The sequence below is a fragment of the Equus caballus genome, chromosome 9 (assembly GCF_041296265.1).
Source record: "Equus caballus isolate H_3958 breed thoroughbred chromosome 9, TB-T2T, whole genome shotgun sequence".
Taxonomy (NCBI): Eukaryota; Metazoa; Chordata; class Mammalia; order Perissodactyla; family Equidae; genus Equus; species Equus caballus.
This window is the reverse complement of record NC_091692.1, coordinates 65,432,287-65,451,128: the sequence shown is the minus strand read 5'-3', so window position 1 is coordinate 65,451,128 and position 18,842 is coordinate 65,432,287. Positions and strand designations below refer to the sequence as shown.

The following is an 18,842-nucleotide window of genomic DNA, read 5'->3' as shown; positions in this document are numbered from 1 at the left end:
GCTAATAACCAAGGGGGAGGGAGTACTATTAAAGCCTTACGCTAAAATTACACGATAATCAGTTTTTAACTAGTTGCCAGACTTCAAACAACACGAAGAAATGGACGCATCACAAGCCTGGCAAAAAATAAACTATTAAGGCGGTTTCTCCTTTTCGGCCAAAGCGTTGAAGACGTGTCGCAGGGCGACAAAACACCATTGGAGGAATTTTCCCCAAGACAAGAAAAGTTGACCGAGTTGAGCTCTGCGAGCGTGTGTGTTTCCTGTGTGTTTCGGACAGGTGCCTCCCGCCCGCTGTGTCCTCTAAGCACCACCCAGGCCCTCAGGGGCTCAGGGCTTGGGGCACGCTCTCCCCCGCGCACCCGCCGCCTTGAACTCACAGCTTCCGCGCCGGGAAGTGACGGGCGGCCCCTCCCAGCGAGGCCGCCGCGCGCCTCCAGGGCCAGAGGTAGACCGACTGCCCCTCGGCGGAGCGTCCCGGCGATGCGAACGGGACGGGTCCGGAGCCCCCGGCGCGACCAGCCCGCCGCAAGCCCCCGGCTTGCAGGGCGGAGGCGCACTGACCCCGCTGCAAAGGCGCGAACTTTTACACCTACTTTTTGTTTCGCTTCGGCTCTGGCGTGGCTCTTGGCACCGCCCAGGATCGGGACCCAGACACGGATTTTCCACTGCCTGGGGACGTTGCCTTCCTCGCCCCGAGGTCTCCACCAGCTTTTCGGAGAACTAAGTTCTCACCCTCGTTGCTAAAAGTGGTCCCCAAGAGCAGCACCACGTCAATCGCAACAACAACGACAACAACCACAATAATAAAAATCTCCTCAATGAGTGGGGCTGCCCAGTCGGCTAGACGATAAAGCAGCGCTGGCTAACTGCGTCCGGGGGTCGGAATTAAAAAGAAACCCGGGAGCGCGAAAGCTGAGCCGAGCAAAAGTGAGCTGTTCGGCGCAGCCTCTTTCTTGCCCGGCGCTCGGCTGTCTGTCTGTCTGTGACTGACTAGATGTCCCTCCAGGTGCTCAGGCAAAGTTTGACAAATCCGGGGCACCGGGAGCGGATTTCCCCGAGTCTCCCTCCCTTTCCCGGCCCGCGCGCCCCCCTCCCCAGAAATAATCCACCCACTCCCGGCCTCGCGTGCAAACTTACGTTTGATCTGCCGGGGTTTGCTCTGCTTTCGCCGGGACATCTCGGCAGCGGCCGCTGCCACCGGAGCTCCCGCGGTGCCCGCGGTCGGGGCTGCCGCTCCCTCGGCTCCCGCCGCTCGCGCCGCCGCCGCCGCTGGCCAGGCTCGGGCCGCCGCCGGCCGGACTCCAGGTGCCCCGGGCGCGCGGTATCCGGGCGCTGGGCTCCTCCGGGAGCCGCGGATCCACGTTTGGAGATGAACAGGCAAATGAGAGGAGAGAGGGGGGCAGAGAGAGAGTGACAGTGGGGAGGGGAGGGGGGAGTGGGAGAGCGATTGAGGGGGCAGAAAACGGGAATTTACAAACGAATGGACAGGGAGAGAGAAAAGGGGAAGGGGGGGACGCGAAAAGAAAGAAGGAAAAGAGAAGAAGGGAGGGAAGGGAAAGCGAGCAGAGGGGAGAGGGGGAGAGATGGGGCGGAAGGCGCGGGAGGAGGAGCGCGCTCGCTCACCCCTCTCCCCGGCTTGCGGGGCAGATACTCGAGCGCCGCCGCAGCCGCCGCCGCCGCCGCCGCCGCCGCCGCGCTCCGGGCCGCGCAGCTCTGGCTCTGCCGCGGGAGGTGGCGAGGCGCGGGAGGGAGGGGCGCGCCGGGGCCGTGGGGAGGGGAGACTATTCCATCAGCGAAAGGAGGATTGGCTGCATCCAAAGCCAGTCCGGATGCAAACTAGGGCCCCGGCCTCGGTCGGGTGGGGTGCAGGGGAGCGCAGTGGGGGATTGGGGGGGTAGGAGGTGCGGGGAGGGCTTGGAGGGGGGCCACCTTCTGCAGTTGTCACCGCGTCAACTCTTGGCAGCTGTCAGAGCACCCCTCCCCCTCTTCCAGGCAACTTCTTCCAACAGCCCCCTCTGATGGACCCCAACTCTCCTCTCTCACGCCTCGCCCATACAGCGAGGCACAAAGAAATCTCAGTCTCTCCATAAACTTTGTGCTTCCAGTTATGCCGCCCCCTCCCCTAGCCTACACCCCCACCCTGCCAGCTTCTTGGCAGGAAGGTTAGGCCACTGGCAAAATCCTCAGCGAGAGCCAGCTGATCACAAATGCCAACTGTGTGTCTTGGGGCCAGTTAAGTCCTCTCATCTGCCCCAGCTCTCAGGAGACCATTTCATTGCTCTCAAGGTTCCCAGGAGACCGCTGCGGACACGGACCATCCTCTACTTGGCCCGCAAGGATGGGTTGCTGAGCGGAATCCCAAAAGCGCTCTTTCTCACCTCGAATTTTCATTTTTAGATTGTAAAAAATCCGAATTTGGAGACAGGCAGATATTTTTCACACATCAAAAAGCAGGACCATCAGCTAGGTGATTAGCCCCAGGTGGGAAATGAGCCATCTCTAATGAGAATACTGACTTTTTGAAGAAGTCTGTGGAAGTTCTGAAGTCCTACCCCAGCCCCATGACCTTTCGTTCGTTTAGTTCTTCTGCCACAGGGAAGCAGCCAGCGACTAATGAAAGATTTGATCTTGCAATAATTTCCCAAGCAGGTAAGACCCAATAACTATTTTGTGGTTCTTTAGCTTTCAAAGTTTTGTTTCATTCTTACTCCATTGTTGTATGTGTAGTATGTCAGAAACTGCAAGCCAGAAGAAGAGCAAATTTTGAAGTGGTTTGCATAGTTATTATTTTGGCCAAGTTAAGCTGCGTGAGTTTCTCATAGTTTCATATACACTGAATATTAAATATGTTCTCCCGGGTGGGCTGGAAGGAGCTTCTACCCAAGTGACAGTGGAACTGGCCGATTTATGTAATCAGTATTTACTAATGAACTCCACAACAGTTAACATGTATCCCCCAGATACTGCTGACTCCTCCCCCTCCACCACCACCAGGTTGTGAGAGCACCCATTCTGATCTGAAATTGTGCCCCACTTTGTTTGGTTGACTAGCATTCATGTGAGCCCCACCAAACTCGTTGCTCTAAAAGGGTCTGGGGGTCAGCAGAGAGCCTGGGCTGATTGAGCATAATGCGGGAGGGACTGTAATCGCTGTCATTTATAACCCCATCAGGACATCTTCCCGAAGGTGTAAAGAGTTGCCCTGTGAAAGGTATGGCTGGGAGAATCTTAATACAGAGCTAAAGACCAATTGTGAATTTTATTACATTACCATTAGTACTATTACCATATGAGGTTGTAAGAATACATGGTCCTTTGCAGTGGAAAATGCACTAAATGACAAAGTCTCTCCCCTGAAGAACCAAGAAATTAAAGCCCTAAGTACCACGAAAAGCAGGGTTATTTGTGTTTGTGTGCGAAATGAATAAGCAGACAGAGAACCACAGATTTTTGCCTCCTTAATTTTCAATTCATTACAATTAAATTGGTGTGCTTAGAATTGGATGTATTATACATTATGTTTCCTTTTTACAGAACTGGCTGACTTTTTATATAACCCAAAAGGAATGCCCATTGGAATTAAAATATCATAACAGTTAGTGTTTCTTTTGGCATTTGAAATGGTTAAATATGCAAAGAAAAAGAGAAACAAATAAATCTCAGCTAAATATTCAGTTTGAAAGCTGAAAAGAGCAAAAGTCAGGGAATTCAAAGCAAGACTGATAAACTAACCAGACTGCATTATTAGAAATAGATACAGTTTATCTAAATTTATAAATATATATATTAATGATGGTCAATATGAATGAATTAAACTAAGGAATACTATTACATCTTGTGTTTTCTCATCATTTTTAATGAGAATGTTAATGATATTTAAAGTTCAATTTTTCTTTTTCTAGTTTAACTCGGTAAGGTTATAAAATAAAAAGACAGCAAAACCTATAAGCAATTATCTCTGTCCAAATGGATATAGCAGCTCAAACCACAGCTACATGACTATCAAACAATGATTATGAAAACCACAATTGAGAAAAGCATCAGGGAATGATATTGCGAAACCACAGCAACGAATGTGCCTATGATATTGAAAACCACAATTCACAACTAATACCCTGGGTATCGCAAATTATTATTTAACTATAAATTTGAAAATGTATAAGTAACAGCACAAAATAATTTCTCGCTTACTTAAAAATGAATTATTCATTTTCTAGACTCACTGATTTCATCTCTACATAATGGTTCGTTTTGAAAAGTTTCTGCTTTCAAAGACGAATTATTTTAAATCACATATGTAAGTTACTTTAGAAGCAGGAAATATGCAACTTTTAATAACATTTCCTCAAAGCCTAAAAGAATTGTTCTGAAATCAATTTGAAATAAAGAAACATCTACCTCGGTCTGGCTTTCTTTGTAAAGTTCTTCAGGAATGAAAAGGGATGGAGTTGAAATTGTTGACGGAAAAAAAGCTTGAAACAGTCTATATACTTTCAATGAGAATATAGTTGTATACATTCTTAAATAGTCATTTTAGCTAGAAAACATACATCTGACAGTAAAAGGAGATGCCAGTACCAAAACTGCTTTAATAAGCAAAATCAAATGTTTATTTACAAATGAATAAAGCAATATTCTTTGCAAGTTATAGGGTTGCCAGGTTTAGAAAATTAAAATATAGGATGTCCAGGTAAATTTGAATTTCAAATAAGCAACAATAGTTTTTTTAGGATAAGTATGTTCCATGTGATGTTTAGTACATACTGATCCTAAAAAAATAATTGTTACTTATCTGAAATTCAAATTTAACTGGGTATTTTATATTTTATCTGGCAAACCTACAAGTTTAGCATTTTAGCATTTTCACAAATTTATGATCGTTAATAATGTTGTTTATAGAAAAGGCAGAGAAACCCTAAAGTGCTTCCTACTGACACAGATATATTTAATTCTTGAACATCATATTATTTAGGAAAGGCAAGGTAGAAGGAATAAACTTCTATACAAAAAATTCTTTATTTGGCACAGTACAGAATTGTGCTCCCAGTGTAAATGGATTGCATTCATGTATGTCTTACTCTTGGATTTGTTTTTTAAATGTGTTTTTTTCCTCCAAGGGATCAGCAAATTGATAAAGCAACCTCCCAGGCCACATCTTATTAGGCAGCAAGCTGCTTTCTTTATTATGGGAGTAAACAATATTCAAAAGCTTCAGAAAGACTTAATTTTTTGCCCTTGTATCCTCACCAGAAATTGCATTCAGTTTATCTGCCTTGATTTAAGATTGTGACACTGAATTGAACAAGAATGCAGTATGAAAATAGTGTTTAGTATTTGTGTATCTTTATAATTTCAGCAGTTTAAAAATAAAAATCAACAAATTCATCTAAATGGCATTGCTGGGTTATAACTATGAAGAGGACTATCTGTTTACTTGCAAAGGAGCCAAGGGCTTTGAAAACCTTCAGTCGGTCTAGATTGGGGGTTTAACTTGGGCTTCACAGAGACCGTCAATCCCTTGAAAGATGTATGTGTGTACGAAAAATTTTCTAAGGAGCAGATCTATTGAATTCATCAAATTTTCAAAAATATCTGTGAAAAAACATCTGTGAACCAATATGAGTTAAGAATGAACCAGTTATGTGTAAATTTTTGTGATATACTGAAAACCAAAATGTGGATGATTTAAGATTTTACTCTTTGCAATCATCTGTTATGTCCAATTACTACTCTGAGAGAAGAGAGTCATAGGATGAACTCTATTACAAAAAAAAAAAAAAAAAAAGCTCTTTATTGCTAAGGTTGTATAATGTGCAACATACCTCCAAGTATAAAATAAATATTCAAGGAGTAATGCCCCAAATTTTAGTAGACATCTGTTGATTTTGCATGCCTACCATCGTTTTCTCTTCTTCTGGTAATAATGCTGTGATATCTTTTGAAGAACTGCTCCTCCTCATCCACGATTTGGTCATGTGATGTAAGTATGGCCTTCCCCAATACCTCAATCCCTGACCAACCAGAATATTCCAGGTGTTTGCCTATAGTGATTGACTCAATGGCCCAAATTGTTTCTATGAGAGTCAGTCCCGGAACTTTTTCCTAAAATCTCTGAGGAAAAGGTGCTGTTTTTCTGCTGGGGTTGTTACGCTGGGGGAATGCAAACCTAATATTACTGTTGGCCATCTTTGCTGGAAGAATCTGTTAAGAATGATGCCGACACAGAGGACTACTTTGATCTGATCTTGTGTCAGGATCTGATTTTTTGGAAATCCAAACTAAGACACCCATCAACATTCCAATATTGCTTTGTTTTGGACCCATCAACATTATCTATGTGTCTACGTAAATATTAGAGTCTTGGTCATTTCTATCATATTTTATCTTCATCTATTTGACCAGGCTAACCCCTAAGCATCTTTGTAGTCTTAGTATAGATGTTATTTTTCGCAAGAAGACGTCACTGACCTCCCAACTTCTGAGTGAGATACCTTTTCTCAGTTGCTTCCAGAACACCTTCTTTGTCTGCAGAGCATCACTTGTTGCATTGTATTACGTTGGCAGTGTAATTACATATAAATCCAATTCTCACCAACCCCCTCCCTGCCCCAATACACCGAACTAGATAGGAAGGTTTGTGAGAGCAAGAAACATGCCTGTATTTTTCAGAATTACATCCCCAGTTTTGGGCACATAGAAGGTCCTAACATAATTATTGAAAGAAAAAGTAAATTCCCCTGTCTTATCTGGGGACTCCTACCATTCCCAGTTTTCATGCACATCATCGCAGGTACAGGAGATAGCAGCCATGTTCTTCTTACAACATGACTCCATGCTCCTGATGGTGGATACTTGGACCAAGGAGAGTATCAGACTCAAATATGACCAATCAAATTCCTCCCTTAGGAATTTAGAGTTAGTGTCAAGAGTTTCACCCTTACATGAGAAAGAGAAGTACAATCTCTGGAATAATGGCATGGTTATCACCATGTGAACAGAGCAACAGTGATAGTTTGTCAGTAGAGAGAAAAAGAAGTAAAACAAATGTCCTGAGGTAAGCAGAGATGGGAATATGAAATGACATCCCACATCCCGTTCTAGCCCCTTCATAGGCTGCAGCAGCACGTCTGCCCTTGACATCACTGAAATAATTATGTCTCCTCAAAATAAATTCCTTCTTACCTTTATATTTTAAATTATTTTTGTCCTAAATTAACGTTAGTTGATTCCTGTTACATTCAAGCCAAAAGAATAAACTAAGACAAAAATTAGCAATCTATCACTTCAGTTTGCTTGACTGAATATTTGAATACTTAGAAATATCAATTTAACTGAATTTTCTACTTTTCTTCAGAAAAGTTGTATGAAACCACTGTATTAGTCTGGGTTCTTCAGAGAAACAGAGCTAATAGTATAGATATATATAGAGAGAGAGATTGAATATAGGGAATTGGCTCGCGTAGTTACAGAGGCTGAGAAGTCCCAGGATCTTCAGTTGACAAGGAGAGCCATGGAATAGTTTAGTCTGAATCTGAAGGCCTAAGAACTGGGAGAGCTGATGGTTTACGTTCAAATCTAAGACGGAATGTGAAGGCAGGAGAAGACCAATGTCCCAGTTAGAAGACGGTCATGCAGAGAGGGAGTTCTCACTTACTCAGTGTTTTTCTTGTAGTCAGACCCTTCAGTGGATTGGATGAAGCCCACCCGCATTGAGGGGGGTGATCTGCTTTACTCAGTCTACGAAGTCAAATGTTAATCTCATCCAGAAACACCGTCACAGACACACCCAGAAGGTTTAACCAAATATCTGGGCAACCCATGGCGCTGTCAAATTGACACATAAAATTGACCATCACAAGCACTTTTGATGATTTTCTTTTCCCCAAGCAACCCTGAAATGACAAAGAACTCTTATGAATGTTAAGTGGATGCGTCTATAATTTTAACCTAGATAAATAAGGATCTTATCAATTACTGATTTGGGGCATTCACTTCAATCAGGGGTAACTCTTGGGAAAAAAGCTAGCAGTTTCAAATTCAGAGTTCCTCAAGGGCATGATGATCAACTGACATGCACATCTATAACCCTCCTGATTTCATATATTCTGGCCCCAGATGTTTGATTTTACTTTCAACTTTATTTTACCACATTTGAATAACCATCTAACAGATTACCTTGCACATAAATTTTATGAATGTTGTTATAATTTGCATAAATGATGTTTATACTTCTGTGGCAGATTTTATTTTCCAACCTATAACTTTTGCCCTCAATTCCTAAATGCAAAAGAAGAAATTAAACAGCTTTTTAAGAACACTTGCTATGTGTATAGACCTAACCAAAGCACTTATCTTTGCTTTTATCTACTTGCCAAAGGGTATTAAAATAATGCATTAGGAGTGAATTTAGGGTGAATTGAATTGCAGGATTATGAATAACAATGAAAGGGCATACTGATAATGGAATCATCTAAAAGAAGCTGAAAAGGATAATTATATCACTTTCAAAATGTAACGTGTTGAAAGTTAAACTATATGGCTAATATACTCCTTTAAAAATTATTTTTATTTTTATTAAACAAATAGATATACGTAGGTTTAAAGGTCAAATAGATTTTCAAGGCTCATAATGAAAGTTAGCAGTTTCTGGTCCTACTCAACATCCCAATGACAACTCCTGCTCCCAGAGGGATAATCATTGTCAAATCTTTTTAGCCAATTCTCCTAATGCTCACCTCATATTTCTAAATGACATGCTTTACTACTTTTAAAAAAATTTACTTTTAATTTTAACTTCAAAAGACTTTTAAGAACTTTTTAAGTTTTTTAAAGATTTACTCTCTTAGCATCTGTCAAGTATATTATACAGCATTGTTAACTGTAGTCACCATGCTTTACTTTAAATCCCCAGGACTTATTCATTTTGTAACTGGAAATTTGCACCCTTTAACCAACATCCTTCTATTTCCTCCACACCACAACCCATGGCAAACACCATTGTATTCTCTGAGTTCTATGAGTTCAACTTTTCTAGATTCCACATATAAGTGAGATCATACAGTATTTGTCTTTCTCTGTCTGCCTTATTTCACTTATCATAATGGCCTCAAGATTCTTCCTTGTACTCTCAAATAGAAAGATTTCCTTCTTTCTCATGGGTGAATAATATTCCAGTGTGTGTATCTGTGTGTGTGTGTGTGTGTATGTATACATATACATATATATACCACATCTTCTTTATCCATACATCTGTAGGCAAACACTTATGTTGTTTCCATATCTTAACTATTGTGAATAATGTGGCAATGAACATGGGGGTGTGGATATCTCTTCAAGATGCTTATTTCATTTCCTTTGGATATATATTCAGAACTAGGATTGCTGGATTACATGGTAGTTCTATTTTTAATTTTTTGAGGAATATTCATGTTGTTTTCATAGTGGCTATACCAGTTTAGCAGTGCACAAGGATTCCCTTTTCTCCACATCTTCACCAACACTTTTTATCTCTTGTCTTTTTGATATAGCAATTCTACCACGTATGAGGTGATATCTCATTGTGGTTTTGATTTGCATTTCCCTAATGATTATTGATGCTGAGAATCTTTTCAAGTATTGGTTGGCTATTTATAAGTCTTCTTTGGAAAAACGTCTTTTCAGGTCCTCTGCCCATTTTTTTTTTTTTTTAAGATTTTATTTTTTTTCCTTTTTCTCCCCAAAGCCCCCCGGTACATAGTTGTATATTCTTCGTTGTGGGTCCTTCTACTTGTGGCATGTGGGACGCTGCCTCAGCGTGGTCTGATGAGCAGTGCCGTGTCCGCGCCCAGGATTCGAACCAACGAAACACTGGGCCGCCTGCAGCGGAGTGCGCGAACTCAACCACTCGGCCACGGGGCCAGCCCATCTGCCCATTTTTTTTTTAATTGGACTGTTTGATTTTTTGCTATTGAGTTGTTAGAGTTCCATGTGTAAGGCCTTAAAGCTGAAGTGAATCTCTTATAGGCAGCATATAGTTGGGTGTGTTTTTTAATCCATTCAGCCACTCTCTGCCTTTTGATTGGAGAACTTAATCCATTTACTTTTAGAGTAATTGTTGTTAAGTAAGGACTTACTAATGCCATCTGGTTAATTGTTTTTTGGGTTTTTAATGATTTCCTTGTTCCTTTCTTCCTTTCCTGCTGTCTTTCTTTGTGAATTGATGATTTTCCAAAGTGGTATGTTTTGATTCCCTTTTCTTTACCTTTTGTGTATCTGCAGCAGTTTTTTTGCTTGATTACCATGAAGCTTACATAAAACATCTTATACATGTAACAGTCTGTTTTAGCTGATAGCAACTTAACTTCAGTTCATACAAAAACTCTGCTTTTTTATTCTCCTTTTTAATTTTTTTGATTTCATACTTTATCTCTTTTGATATTGTGTATTCATTAACACATTATTATACTTATTGTTATTCTTAATACTTGTATGCTAAAAACCTTTTGACTACCATTGAATGGTTAGCACAGTACCATATACAATATTAGGTTATTCTGACTTTTACTATATATTTACCTTTACTAGAGTGCTGTATATTTTCGTATGTTAATAATTAGTGTCCTTTCACTTCACCTTGAAGAATTACTTTCAACATTTCTTGTATTGTAAGACAGGTCTAATGGGGATGAACTCCCTCAGCTTTTGTTTGTTTATGAATGTCTTTATCTCTCCTTCATTTCTGAAAGACAATTTTGCCAGATAAAACATTCTTGGTTGTCAGGTTTATTTTCTTTCAGGACTTTGAATATATCATCCCACTGTCTCCTGGCCTATAGGGTTTCTGCTGAGAAACCCTGCGCCAGTCTTATGTGGGTTCCATTGTAAGTGATAAACTTCTTTTCTCTTGCTTTTAAGATTCTCTCTTCATCTTAAATTTTTGACAGCTTTATTATAACGTGTCTTAGAGAAGATCTTTTTGACTTGAATTTGTTTGGGAACCTATGAGCTTCATGACCATGGATGGCCAAATCTCTCCCCAGAGCTGGGAACTTTTCATCCATCATTTCTTAAAATAAGTTTTCTGCACCCTTCTCCACTTCTTCTCCTTCTGAAACTTAAATAATTTGCAAATTGGTTCTTTTGATGATATCCCATAGATCACATAAGCTTTCTTCACTCTTTTTCATTCTTTATTCTTTGTTCTCTGAATGGATAATTTCAAAGATTCTGTCGTCTGTTTCTTAGATTCTTTTTTCTGCTTGATCCCTTTTGTTATTGATGCTCTCTATTGCATTTTTTATTTCATTCATTGTATTCTTCACCACAGAACTTTTATTTGATTCTTTTTTATGATTTCTATCTCTTTGCTAAACTTCTCATTTTGCTTTTGAATAGTTTTTCTGGTTTCATTGAATTGTGTTTCTGTCTTTTCTTGTAGCTCACTGAGCTTCTTTAAAACAGCTATTTTGAATTCTTTGTTGGGTAATTTTCAGATATTTAAGTCTTTGGGGTCAATTACTGGAAAATTATTGTGTCCTTTTGTGGATGTCATGTTTCCTTAATTTTTCATGTTTCTTGAAATATTGCATTGCTATCTTTACATTTTAAGTATCAGTCACCTCCTCCAATCTTTCCTGACTGACTTTGGAAGGGAATTACCTTTCTTCAGGCCTACTAGGGATTCTAAGGCTTTCTCAGACGTTCTTTGGGTATGCTTTCTCCACACATCATACTCTCTCTTATGGCAGATTAGATACACTTGTACACTTTCTCTCCATCCTGCTGCACAGCAGGCTGATTACTGACAGCCTCTCTTTTGCTTTCCCAAAGGCAATGTTAATTGTTCAAGTTTGTGGGCTCTTTCTGGCCTGCAGATTCGGTCCAGCTTTCTGCATGTGCTCACTAGCTGTCTGCTAAAGCTTGCTTTTACTACCCAGAAGCACAAACAGAGAACTGGCCATAAGGTGGAGGCGTGAGTGGGTGTGGCATGCAGCATGCTGTGGTACCCATGGACCAGTTGGGGCATCTACTGGTGAGGCATCCCTGCAGCTATGGGGCAGGCCTCTCAATGGAGTCCATGATGTGGTTAGTAGGATCCATCTTCCTTTGTTACACTTTGAGCCCTGGCTGCTATTCTCCCAGCAGCTTCCCACCCCCTAGTCCTGCAGCTCGTGACTCAGTATTCTGGATGGGGTAAGAGAGAAATGGGCCTCTGACAGCATCCCACACAGCTAGGAAAGCTAGGCACTCACTCACATGCTGTCATTTTTCTCCATAGGAGAAATTACAGGCTTTCTTGGCACTGTGCTGTGCCACTTTGGGAGAGGGGTTATGTGGGTAAAATCAAGCTGTTCTTCTTACCCCTTTCATTTATCCAGTCATGGATTTTTTGGCTCCAACAGTGTGCTGGAACTTCTCTGGTGGATTCCTGGACTTCCACAAGGCTCTCTTGTCCATGGGTGATTGCCTAAGTCAGTATTCTCCAAAGATCCCGGACCATGGGCAAGAGGGCCTATAGCTAGTTCACAGGCCACTTCAGGATCCACAACCAGGACCAAGGTCCATTCCCCTATTACCCAATGCACAGGTGGATGAGACTCCTGGATCCTTCAGCATACAGTGCTGGATCTCACAACTTCCACAAAGGTACTCTTTCTGCAGATGGTTACTAAATTGTTCTTGATTGGGGGATACAACAAGGGACATCTTATTCAACCATCTTGCTGTCATCACTCACCTACCTCAATTTTTAAACCCTGTGGTTCACTGAGTTCTATTTCCAGTGTTGTTCTAAGAAGTCTGACACCATTATGTTTCCTTATCCACAGAATGTAGCCTACTTCTTTCCACCAGTCACGCTCTGGAAGCTTTCAGGATCTTCTCTATGCCTTCAGTCTTCTGAAATTTCCTAATATGAAGTCCCATCTCTCCACTTACTCAACTGTGCACTTGTCAAGCCATTTCAATCTAGAAACTTGTGGCTAGCCGTCAGTTCTGAGAAATTTCCTTGTATTCTTTCTTTCCCTGGAATTATATCTTGGGCCTTCTTGAATGTATACTACTGTTTTCTTTTCTTTTCCTCTTTCTATGTCTTTGGCCACTTTTGTTATTTTCTGGAAAATTTCTTTAGCTTTTTCTTCCAAATCTTGTTAGTGATTGTTTTAGGAATTGGCAAGGGACCCAATTCTGCATAAGGAGGCTTTTAGGAGAGTCATGTATTGCTTTTAAGAGAAAATCATGGGGACTCTGTTTCTTTCTCTCCTGGAAATAGACAAGGAAGAATATTGCATCACTTACTTCTGTCATCCATTTTTGACAATGAGGAAAGCTATCTCTAAAACAAAGCTAACCCACAGAGGAGTAAATAACAAAGAGAATAGCATTTAAATAAAGCTGAAGCCTGATCATACTAGGCTTGGCATCTTCTTTGCTTTTAAACTTCCTGTTATATGAACCAATAAGATTTATTGTTTAAGACAGTTTGCTTTTTGTTGCTTAAAACTTAAAGCATATTAACTGATGCTAAGTTGTAGAAAAGTCTTTTATCTTTCATTCTTGAGTCACATGGATTAAGGAGGAGTGGGAAATATGGATGGGGAATAGGATTGGTGTAGTTTAGTAGTCTAGACTTTCAGTTTAGCGAACAGCCTCACTTCCACTGCCATTGTACCTGCCAGTTCTAAATCTTGTCCCTCTTTGGTGTGTCATATGCACAACATAGTACTAATGTAGTGTCTGGAGACAGAGTATCTGGGTTCAAATCTTGACTCTACCACTTTTTTTTTTTAAAGATTTTATTTTTTTCCTTTTTCTCCCTAAAGCCCCCTGGTACATAGTTGTATATTCTTAGCTGTGGGTCCATCTAGTTGTGGTATGTGGGATGCTGCCTCAGCGTGGCTGGATGAGCAGTGCCATGTCCGCGCCCAGGATTCGAACCGATGAAACACTGGGCTGCCTGCAGCGGAGCATGCGAACTTAACCACGTGGCCACAGGGCCAGCCCTTGCTACCACTTTTTAACTAGGTAATCTTTTGCATGTTATTAAATGTCTATGTGCTTCAGTTTACTTATATTTAAAATGGAAATATAATGATATCTACTGCAGAGAGTAGTTATATTAAATGACTCATTATATTTAAAGTGCTTGACATGTAGAAAGTGCTGTTTAATTGTTAGCTATTAACAAATTACTCCAAATCTTTTCTCCTCTTCTTTTTTAGTGACAGAACCCTAATCTTGTTCGAGATGTTCAGTTAGAAGTACTAATTTTCAGAGATTACTTTTTAGTTAGATTTGGTTGTGTAATTCCATTCAGGCCAATAAAATGCAAGCAGAAGTCTACTGGATGAGGCTTCGAAAGAACCTCAAATATTTTTGCTCAAAAACCAGAATGCATCTTTTCTCCTTGGCCCTTTCCCTTCTTCATACCTGGAATGAGACATGATGCTTGGATATGGAAGAGCCATCTTGCAATCATAAGAACAGAATCTCCACACTTAATAATGCAGTTTGAAAGGAGAAGAAGCCAATTTTGATGACTTCTCTTAGCCGTATATCAGCCCTGAACTGATTCTGGAATTCTTACTCTGTGAGGAGAAATAACACCTGTTTGCTGAGCACTCTATTTGGGCTTCTGTTGCATACAACCCAAGGCAACTCTAACTGCTACCCCAGGGACCTTCTGGGCAGGCTGGTGCTCTCTTCTTGCCTTTCCAAATCTTGGTTTTAGAGAGGTAATTTTGTTATTCTGCTTTATACTTCAGTAGATTTCCATCCTCTTTTCACGTGTTAAAAATTATTTAGTTATTTACAACTAATGACTTCTTCCTATCCTCCTTCCCTTTAAAGGTTACTCCTTTTCCATCCTTGTATTTTCTTCTCTAGAGGGAAGGGAAATAACAGTAATACCTATCCCAGGGACTGTGAACTTTAATGCTTTCAGAGGCCATGGGCAATGTGAAAAAAATTGAATATCCAGATAGAAGATATAGAGATTGGTGAGGACTATGGAGACATGGAGAGTATATGTCTCTGTTAAAGGTATTTAAAGACAATTAAAATAAATATTGTACCACTCAAAGAATATAGGCCTGTAGGCCCAATCCGACTATAGGCTGCAATTCTACAAATTCCGATTCAGATTTAAAGACATATATGGACATGAAAGAACTCTCATACTTACTGACCTGGATGCACTTTCTCACTGAAACGTAATGATCGGTAACAAAGCAATACACTATTAAGGCCTTTTAAAATTAAAAGTGTATGTAGCTAAAATAGTTCCACTTGTTTCCTTCTAAATAGTTTTTCCCCTTTTTGGTTTTTGGCTCATACAGAAGATAATGCAGTAACTCTAACATTACACTCAACAAGCAAAATAAACAAACAAAAATCCTCTCTGTGGGGGTTGCTATGGCTTTGGAAGAAAACCAACTGTAGGCAAAAATGTAAGATGGCAAAATATGCATTTCCCATCCCCATCCCTCCTTAGTTTCTTTCCTCTCCTTGCCTTAATATATATGTCAAGGAATTATTTTAATGGCCTTGAGGCTTGTAAAACACGTTAAAACTCTAACAAAGCAGTCTTTCCTAATGAAACCCAGTTTCTGCACGTAAAACACTGGTGAGTGCCTTGCGTTCCTGAAAGACTGCATCTAAATGGAACCAAGCAGAGCCCAGGCCTATGCTGCTCCCATTTCCTACAGAGATTGCAGTGGCAGTAAAGGCTGGATGTGGTTTTTCTGTTGACTGGTCAGGTCTTCGGTCCTACACACTTAAGCTGCACAGATAAACATTTTGCCAGCAAGGAAACTGAGGTTCAGAATAAGTTCACACAGTGAGTGGAGAGGCTAGAATTCTTTCCATGCACTGCCTAATTAGAAAGATGATGGAGTTTCCCTTAGGTCATTCAAGCTCCCCTAATAACGGACGGGTAAGAAATTTGGCCTCTTAAACAAATGGGCAGTGGACTGGACTGATAATCGGGAAGCTGGGATTCTGGTTTAGACTTACCAGCTTGGAGAATTTTACTGATCACTGAGCCTCAGCATTCGCATTGGTAATCATCGCACTTTTTTTTTCAGATTGTAAATTTGATGCCTCCATAATTCTAATGTTAGTTTTAGTACTATATGTTTGACTGTGAATTTCTACATAGTAGGAGCTTTGTCTAAATATTTGTTTTGTGTAGTACTTACACGCCTAGACGGACCTTGAAAATATACTTGATAATGTTGCAAATTTGTCAGATTTTAAATGTATGTCCCTTATTACTTTTTCATGTCTAATATGTTGAAGAACTCTATACAGGAAAGATCCAAACAATCGTGTCTTTGGAACAAGTTTCACTGAGAAGTCCCAATCCAGATGTCTGGATAAAGAGAACGTGAACTTTTATCATGTTTTTGGCAGTTGTGGGAAATAGAGCCCTAGTTTAATTTAATACACAGTATTACCTTAGGATTTTCACAAGATAGATAGATGCTCATTAGAATATTTGGCAGAAGGAAGTTTTGAAACATTTAGGATCAGTCACTTAGTTCAGGACTTCAGACCAGAGGGTTTTTGTACATATGGCTACAAAATTTTGTTTAAATATTTCCTTGGTAATGTAAAGTTTGAATTTCCAAACCAAAATATATTGACCAATAATAGTTTGTGTTTCAATTATATTCCAAACCCAGTTTGGGCTTAACTTTTAAGTCCGCATTTCCTGTAAAGGATATGCACTGTCACATGCCACACAACATCCTGTTACCCTGTTTTCCCAGGCTGGCAGGAAACTGTCCACTACTGATGTCTGCAATGGGGAGACACTGCTCCCTGATCCTCTGTGATAAAATTTAATGTCATCTGCGTGGACTACTTAGAAGAGACTATCAGGAAATATTGAGTAGCGCCCTTTTTTTTTTTTAATGATGAGGTAAAAATCTCTGTTCCAATGAAATGTAACAAAACCCAGACTTTCGTATTTAGGATACCATCCCAGTGTTTGAAATATCACCTTCTCTCATCAATCAGTAAGTAGATGTACATTGTGAGTCTGCTATGTGCCTATGTATTCTCGGAACTAACTTTGTTACTTGGAAAAAGTAAATTTTTCTCTTTTAATTTTTTCAAAATTTTTGCTACTAGTCATAAAATAGACCTGGTCACAGTCTAGTTATTGTCTTACCACAGTGGCTGAAATGCTACAAAATAGAGATTTATTTAAATTAAAAGCAAATAACTTTGTGAGAGCCAATCATTTATACTCTAATGTTAATTATTACAATTATAATTTTACATTTTTATAACTGGATGAACTGGAAACACTAAAAGGAGTAAAAAATAAGGAAAGGGGAATCGATTTTGTATTTTCAACAGCAAGAAGACAGTGCCAGTTGGACTACAAAGTAGGATTTGGGCCTACAATTCACTCACTGATTGCTTGATTCATTCATATATTCAGTCAAATATACTTCCTCAGTATTTGTAATGTGCCACGTCTCTTCTAAAGGCTGGAGATAGAAAGACAAGTTGCAGCCGGAAACAAGATGACAATATTTAATAACTGTGTTCCAGGGAAGGCAGATGATCATAAGATGAGAAGAGCAGAAAGCTGAGCAAAAGGGAACCCAAGTTAAATATTGACTACTCAGATATTTGGCCTCGGGCCAACCCTGCTTTCTTTCATGATGACACTTTAGTCAGAGTAAACAAAAGCAAGTGTGTAATTTAGAATAAGAACAAGCAAACAGAATCATATCTTTCAACCTTTTACCAACAACTATTATTTCTGTATGTACTTCTATAGTTTCAATAAAACAATCTGATTGCAATAACAGTTTATTTGGCAATATCTGTGACCGAAAACATGCCTTAATGTTTCTTTAGTATAGCTATAGGTTTATGGCTCGCCACATTGTAAATGATATGGAAGGTTCCCCTTACTCAAGTAAATAACGATATAAAATATCAATAAACACAGAAAATGATGAAGGTATTGATTTTAATTAAATGAATGCCTCAATGATTTTTCCTCAGTCTCATTCTTTTCATATTTATTTAAGCCTACCATGGCTTCTTTTTTAACAGTGTGAAACAATTTTGCAATAGAAGACACCATAGTTTTTACGTAGCTGTAACACGGAAAGAAACCTACTTTAAGACAACCTTTTTTTTTTTTTTTTTTTTTTTTTTTTTTTTTTTTAGATTTTATTTTTTCCTTCTTCTCCCCAAAGCCCCCCAGTACATAGTTGTATATTTCTCGTTGTGGGTTCTTCTAGTTGTGGTATGTGGGACGCTGCCTCAGCGTGGCTTGATGAGCAGTGCCATGTCCGCGCCCAGGATTCGAACCAACGAAACACTGGGCCGCCTGCAGCGGAGCGCGCGAACTTAACCACTCGGCCACGGGGCCAGCCCCCAAGACAACCTTTTTAAAGGTATATTCTTCTCACCTGGTTTTCCCTGTTCTGTTATATCTAATTATTTATTGCTATATTCAGAAAACAGAGGGTATCTTGAATTCAGGGAAATAGGAAGCAACAGAAAGATTTCTTGAGATCACTGTAAGACAGCAGTTTGCTATGCATTAACTTAGGCATAATCATGCCCAGTAAAGAGTAAAGAATGCACATTTAGTTCCTAACATTAATATCTAGATCTTGTTCATGAAGAGACTGATGAGAACCTTAGGCACTATGTAAATATGTAACGTAAGAAATACTTCAATAAAAATATTACTTATTAATGGGTTATTATATGTTATGGGTTGAATTGTGTCTCCCTCAAATTCACATGTTGAAATCCCAACCTCCAGTACTTCAAAATGTGACCTTATTTGGAGATAGGATCTTTACAGAGGTAATCAAGTTAAAATG

At 40.1% G+C, this 18,842-nt stretch overlaps 1 protein-coding gene and 1 long non-coding RNA gene across 7 annotated transcripts in view; one reads left to right on the top strand and one right to left on the bottom strand.

Moving 5' to 3' along the window:
* Window positions 1-1,790, bottom strand: part of ZFPM2 (zinc finger protein, FOG family member 2) — a 439,892-nt gene extending 438,102 nt beyond the window's left edge. For 2 of the 4 annotated variants that reach the window (XM_023648859.2, XM_070221671.1), the window contains exon 1: window positions 1,141-1,790. In XM_023648859.2, the coding sequence (XP_023504627.2) occupies window positions 1,141-1,180 (40 nt within the window). In that variant the 5' untranslated portion in view covers window positions 1,181-1,790. The other 2 variants (XM_070221673.1, XM_070221672.1) reach the window with 2 other exon arrangements.
* Window positions 1,791-2,148: 358 nt separating this feature from the next.
* LOC111774998 (uncharacterized) overlaps window positions 2,149-18,842 on the top strand; it is a 101,614-nt gene continuing 84,920 nt past the window's right edge. The window contains exon 1 of one of the 3 annotated variants that reach the window (XR_011421337.1): window positions 2,149-2,652. This is a non-coding gene — a long non-coding RNA (uncharacterized lncRNA). The remainder of the gene's footprint in view (window positions 2,653-18,842) is intronic. The other 2 variants (XR_011421339.1, XR_011421338.1) reach the window with 2 other exon arrangements.